Raw genomic sequence first — 6962 nt, forward strand, 5'->3', positions numbered from 1 at the left:
ATATTATAAGGTATTATATAAGGTATTATAATATTATAAGGTTTCTCAGACATTATTACACCTTGTACCCTTGTATCCTGTGACATAATCAGCCATCAAAGAAACTGCAAGCATAAAAGAAACTGCAAGCATGCACGATATCTGTCTCAGATGAAGGCATTATCAGCCATTTGATCTTCTGAGGCTCATTGTCAGAAACAATATGCTGCTTTTTCCACAGTGATGACACACACCTTTTTTTCTCATCTATCTGTGCCCTATTAGAAAACTGCAGGCAGTTAACTCATTACCATACTTTTTACCTGCAAAGAATTGCACGTGCATGGTGAAATGCTGATTATTTAAGTTAATCAATTTGACAACCTAAAATGTGAGGTAGAAGTGGAAGGGTTCCCTAAAAGTACAAATGGCTCTAGGGACATGCTGCTGATTAGGTTAGATCTTTCAAGATTACATCTGAGGATTAGTTTATTTTGCTTCGGATCTAAAGCATATGCATCTGGAGATTCATAAAATACATAATTCAAATTAAAAAAAATGATGTCTTTCCCATTACCAAAGAAATTCCCGTTTTTCAGACATGTTCCTATATATAACTTTTTCCCAGAACACAGACCAACTAAATGCTGACACCTAGTGGTAAGAAAATAATTACAATAACATAGCTTTTCACATAGTGGGTTCTTGTCCAATCATATTGATAGATGTCAAAGAACTTGACAGGCGAAAACACATTTCCAGGAGCCATCCACCCCATTGCATTCACCTGTCCTTTGCAAAAGTACGAATTCATACATTGAACAATATAGACTACATATTATGTTGATCTAATCATTAAAGCAAGGCAGTGTTCATACTGCACTGTAAAATGTATGGACTAAATTAATATACTCTGGTACCACTTGCAAAAACACAATAAGTTCTATAGTTATATAAAACATCTTTTGATTAAAATATAAAAGCTTTAATATCATAGTATTGTGGTAAAATTGTTAACTCCTGCATGTCCAGATGTAAATTATCAGGATGTATTAGGTAAATACAGTATTATCACCGATAGAACAATGAGCTATACAAATCTTTGGTATTACATGATCTCTTTAAAGTAAAGAAACACTCCCCTCCCTCGTGATGTCCTCAATCACGTCCGCGTCCCATCTCTATCACACAGCGGTAGTATCACTTCAACACAATGATCAACCTCGTTTATTATAATGGAAAACGCGCATTTTTTTCAACAAAGGCTCAGAAAATCTGTGTTGTGTAACTTGCTACTTCATATACTGCAACCGCATCTAAGATAAAATCGCTGTCCAAACTCCGGTAAGCCTAAATGTTGTATGATTTGAGTTGCTAGCTAGCTACCAGCTAGCCTGTTTATGTGGTTACGTTAGGCCGCAGTCTTTTGTATTTCGTCGAGCATGCATTTGCCGTCTTGGCGGAAAATACACGTTTTATCGGGTACACACTACGATAAGATGCATTACATTTTTAAAATATATGGCCTGTCACTTCATAATGATGCAACTATCTGTTTTGTATGTCAGCTTCCGCAAAAGGTGTTGGTCTTTCCTCAGTAAATGTGTTTAGTTAGTTGATGCCAATACAATTCAGCAAACTTGTTTAACTAGTTAGTTAGCTGCATTGGGGAGGAGCACATGGAATCAACTAGCTGTTTACATACAAAACCCAAAACATGCATCGCAATAGCTACCAACTACAAAAATATTTGTTTAACTAGCTGTAGTTTAGCTTGTCTTATAGGAGATGCATGGGTTAGCAGATATTTCAAGATTTGTTTAATATTTTGGTCACATTGTACTCAGGCCACGTTATTATCAGGTCAGGTTGGAATGAATAAATAGCTAATCTACATTTCAAATGGAGATATTGTTTCTGTCACTGTGACATTCATTCATGATCTGTCACTGTACATGTTTTGCATAATAGTGTCATATATAAACATTATCTGTTATTTGAGCATTATAAATGCATAATAACCTTTTATGATTGAAATGTAAATCCCCAATCTGGATTGACTACTGTCCATGTCATCACCAGTTTGCAGTATATCATACATTTAGCTGACCACAAAACGTTTGAGCAGTGGCGCCTATAGAACTAAGAAAATTAACCAACTTTTGAAATCATCAGGGTGGTTTCCTTCACTGTGATCAGCTCAGAGAAAGAGGAACGCTCAGACAAACTTAAACACACAAGACAAAGAAGTCTCTGCGATGGCAGGCGGACGAAGAGGGGCAAACCGCACTGCTTACTGCAGGTCTCCACTGAGCAGTGACCCAGGCTCGGTCGGCAATGGCAACCACTCTACCAGCTCCCCAGTCACAGGGGTGCGGTCTCGGACAAGGTGAGAGGACAAGGGCATAGTATGGGGTGTCTGGGTTCTGTGTAGAGCACTGTGATATGTTGTTGTAAGAGTGATTTGTTTATGTTGCATAGGGAAAGGATAAGGGGGATACCTAGTCAGTTGTACAACTGATTGCATTTAACTAAAATGTGTCTTCCGCATTTAACCCAATCCCACTGAATCAGATTGATGCGGAGGGCTGCCTTAATCGGCATCCACGTCTTCGGCACCCGGGGAACAGTGGGTTAACTGCCTTGCTCTGGGTCAGAACGACAGATTTTTACCTTGTCAGCTCAGGAATTAGATCCAGCAACCTTTCGGTTACTGGCCCAATGCTCCTACCTGCCAGTCTACCTGCTGCCCCAGTGTGTAGGCCTATACCACAGTCATGTTGTTTTGGAGGGTGATAATAGTTAAAGGCCATTAAGTCTGTAGATATGAACATGTAGTAATACAAAGTATTTCTGAATGCCCCTGATCATGTGTGTGTTCTAGGAACGGCTCAGGAACGGGCATCTCTAGCCCCCCCTTGGCAGCCCATACGGTGGTTCCTCTGAAGCACTGTAAGATCCCAGAGTTATCCATGGACAGGAATGTGCTCTTTGAGCTGCACTTGTTCTTCTGCCACCTCATCGCCCTCTTTGTCCACTATGTCAACATCTACAAGACTGTCTGGTGGTACCCCCCCTCACACCCCCCCTCACACACCTCGCTGGTGAGTCCCCCCACTCTGACTGTCACTGACTGATGATGTTATCTGACTGTGTTGCTGTTTGCTGTCTGTCTGTAATCTGTCTGTTAGGGTTTGTTTGTGGCTCACTTTGGGAGGGGATTGGATTTTGTTTGAGTTTGTTTGGTTGTGTGTGTGGTGTCTTCATTACCATTGTGTGTGGGTTTGTTTGGTTGTGTGGTGACTTCATTACCATTGTATGAGGGTTTGATTGTATTTGACCACATTGGGCTCCCGAGTGGCGCATCGGTCTAAGGCACTGCATCTCAGTGCTAGAGGCGTCACTACAGACCCTGGTTTGATTCCAGGCTGTATCACAACTGGCCGTGATTGGGAGTCCCATAGGGTTGCGCACAATTGGCCCAGCGTCTTCCGGGTTAGGGTTTGGCCAGTGTAGGCCGTCATTGTAAATAAGAATTTGTTCTTAACTGACTTGCCTAGTTAAATAAAAACATAATGGAGATAGTATCAGGTTTGATAATGTTCCTGCAGATTTTATAAATGATTGACAATGTCCCGTTTAGGAGAAGGTCCAGGTGTGCATATTTGCCGTGTCCATTCTTTGTACTTCAACATCTGACAAATTACATCTGAAAAGGGATTCCTTTCCAAATGTTGTCACTATACTGTTATAAATGATTTCACTTCTCATGGCATGCTAACTTAGTTTCCAGTAAGTAATACAACATCATAATAAAATATTTTGTTTTGTCTAATGTAGAACTTCCACCTCATCGACTATAACATGCTGGTGTTCACAGTCATCATACTGGCTCGCAGGCTGATTGCAGCGATTGTAAAAGAGGTAGGAATTCACACCGCTTGGCAAGTTTGATATAATAGATTTGTTGTAAACAATTCCACCAATGTGCATCTCTTTAATAATGCAAGTGTTATTGTGTGATATTTGTCAATGTAGGTTTTTTCCCGGCACCTCTTATCTCTTTCTGTTTTTCTCAAACCGCTCAGGTCTGTTTCTGTCCCTCAGGTGAATAATACCTTATTGGCATAACAAACATCATGTCTGTCTGACTCTGCCTCTCTCTCTCGGGCTCTCCAGGCATCCCAGAGTGGGAAGCTCTCGTTCCCTCACTCCATCTTCCTAGTGATGGCACGGTTCGCTGTGCTCACACTGACGGGCTGGAGTCTGTGTCGCTCCCTCATATACCTATTCAGGACCTACTCTGTCCTCAGCCTGCTTTTTCTCTGTTACCCGTGAGTATGGTCAGCCGCCAGGCCTCAGTATCACAACCGTTCAAGCCAGACTTCACAATGACACGGAGACGGTCATACACAGCGTGCTACTTGCCAAACAACTACGTCACTAGTATCAACCTTCACTAGAGCTCAGAGCATTTGTCAAGCTCTACAATTTTTTGATGCAGTCTCCAATGTCTGAGCCACAGTATGTGATGTTCCCTATACAGCTCAAAGTTATTCATCACAGTAGCAACTGATTCCAGATTAGATTCCTATGATCTGAATAGACTATTATATACCCCTGTCAGTTTGGAATAGATTGGGACCTTAAACTTCTGAAATCACCTGTTTCCATAGGTTCGGTATGTACATTCCCTTTTTCCGGTTGAACTGCGACTTCCGCCGGGTGGGGCCGCTCTCACCCATCACCAGCATCGGGTCGAAGGAGGTGGGCAGCGTGGGGCGCGGGCGGGACTACCTGACGGTGCTGAAGGAGACGTGGAAGCAGCACACCAGCCAGCTGTACGGGGTCCAGGCCATGCCCACACATGCCTGCTGCCTCTCCCCAGACCTCATCCGCAAGGAGGTGGAGTACCTGAAGATGGACTTCAACTGGAGGATGAAGGAGGTGCTGGTCAGCTCCATGCTCAGTGCCTACTACGTGGCCTTCGTACCTGTATGGTTTGTTAAGGTGAGTAACTATAACTGACTTCCACTGTTATAACTGAGGAGCCTTATGTTATGTATGTTGCTAGTCCAATTCCCTATGAAGTAGGGTGCTGTGCTGACTGAGATTTGAGAAATGATGGTCTGTCGTCAGAGCTGTTTGTTTTGCACCATAGGGCAGCGTTGTTATATATCGCCAACGAGATATGTCAACATCATTAGATGGAATAGTTGCATTTCTTAATGCCTGCAGTTGTAATGGGCGGCGCACAATTGGCTCAGCGTCGTCCGGGTTAGAGGAGGGTATGGCCGGAGTGGGCCATCATTGTAAATAAGAATTTGTTCTTTACTGACTTCCCTAGTTTAATAAAGGTTAAATAAATAATAATGTAATGTATGTCTGAGGTGCTGTGTTTTTCTGTCTTCGGATTCTGGTTGTGTGCTGGTCCTGTGAAGAGCACACAGTACGTGGACAAGCGCTGGTCCTGTGAGCTCTTCATCCTGGTGTCTGTCAGTACCTCAGTCATCCTCATGAGACACCTGCTGCCCCCGCGCTATTGTGACCTGCTCCACAAGGCCGCAGCACACCTGGGCTGCTGGCACAAAGTAGACCCTTCTCTCTGCTCCAACGTCCTGCAGCACATGTAAGCACCACTAGTGAGGTGGCCTGAGGAGCACTGATGATAGGTGTTACTCAGTGTTTTGGGAGGGATTATAACACTAATTACTCTAGTAATAACATGTTAGTAATTGTTGTATATTACTACAGTTATTACAGTGCTATGACACCGGTATAACAACTGAATATAAATCATTAATCTGGTATTTGAACCCTTTCTCTCCTACAGATGGACGGAAGAGTACATGTGGCCCCAGGGTGTCCTGGTCAAACACAATAAGAATGTTTACAAGGCCATGGGGCACTACAATGTGGCTGTCCCCTCAGACGTCTCCCACTATCGCTTCTATGTAAGTAACACCAACTGCAAGACTGTTCTTGTTTGAGCCTCAGGCAGCCACAGCTAAAGGACTGGTTGTACTTCCAGACATTGTTTGTTCAATAACAACATGCCTCCTTTTTTTTCTTCTTCTATTTTTATCCTTTAGTTTTTCTTCAACAAGCCCTTACGAATATTGAACATCCTCATCATCTTGGAAGGTGCTATGATATTCTACCAGCTCTACTCGTTGATATGCTCAGAAAAGTGGCATCAGACGATATCCTTGGCTTTAATTCTCTTCAGCAACTACTACGCCTTCTTCAAGCTTCTCAGAGACAGAATAGTCTTAGGCAAGGCATACTCATACTCAAACAGCTCATCTGACCAGAAGATAAGTTAAAGATAAGCTATTGTTGGTCATTTATTATGGAACAAGAAAAACACGCATGAAAGCTTTGTATTTTTTCTACAACTGCATTTTGTGTCACTGTTGTTTTTGTTCTGATCTGCCATAATAAAAATAAACATATTTTTGTATTCCTTTCAAGGTTGTGCCTGTGATTATTTTATAGTTGAACTCTTGAGTTAACCGTGCTATCTGGTGTCCCCATGATATGTTTTCCACTAGAGGGCTCTATACAGTACCACTCTACAACTCTCTACTTCTTTTCACCAACAGATGTCAATATAATTCTTTTCTCAATATAGATATGCAGCATTTCAATATATTCAAAGAGTGAATAATTAACAAAGTGTCAGTATATATAGCTAGGCTGTGTTTATTTTTATTTTTTTATGTGCCTATTCGCAGAAGACATGGCTCCCTGAAGCTGCTAATAACTTAAGAAGCGAACAATTCAAACATTTTACAATTTCTTCAGGGGCCTCAACTCTACTACAGGCTGGTGCCATTTTTCTGAAGAGAGTTTTGGTATTTTTCCAAGGGTATCTTGCAAAATAATCTTCAGTTCACCCCTTTTTCTTGGCAAGCAGGTCTACCTGACTGAGCCACATTGAATGCACTTGAGCATCCTCCAACAACCGTCCCATGGAACCT

The 6962-nt window shown here is 42.1% G+C and overlaps 1 protein-coding gene across 1 annotated transcript; it reads left to right on the forward strand.

Moving 5' to 3' along the window:
* Positions 1-1164: 1164 nt before the first annotated feature.
* On the forward strand, positions 1165-6449 carry tmem39b (transmembrane protein 39B). The gene is made up of 9 exons (NM_001140485.1): positions 1165-1323; positions 2155-2368; positions 2864-3083; positions 3820-3903; positions 4159-4313; positions 4656-4989; positions 5421-5608; positions 5813-5933; positions 6072-6449. The coding sequence occupies exons 2-9, from the start codon at positions 2238-2240 to the stop codon at positions 6303-6305; spliced, it is 1467 nt and encodes a 488-aa protein (NP_001133957.1). The 5' UTR covers positions 1165-1323; positions 2155-2237; the 3' UTR covers positions 6306-6449.
* Positions 6450-6962: the final 513 nt, after the last annotated feature.

The sequence above is a fragment of the Salmo salar genome, chromosome 01 (assembly GCF_965601325.2).
Source record: "Salmo salar chromosome 01, fSalSal1, whole genome shotgun sequence".
In the NCBI taxonomy this organism is placed as follows: Eukaryota; Metazoa; Chordata; class Actinopteri; order Salmoniformes; family Salmonidae; genus Salmo; species Salmo salar.

Coding starts and splice junctions, on each gene's coding strand:
- tmem39b (NM_001140485.1), top strand. CDS start 2,238: ATGGCAGGCGGACGAAGAGGGGCAAACCGCACTGCTTACTGCAGGTCT. Junction 4,990..5,420: donor TACCTGTATGGTTTGTTAAG/GTGAGTAACTAT, acceptor GGTCCTGTGAAG/AGCACACAGTACGTGGACAA. Junction 5,609..5,812: donor TCCAACGTCCTGCAGCACAT/GTAAGCACCACT, acceptor TCTCTCCTACAG/ATGGACGGAAGAGTACATGT.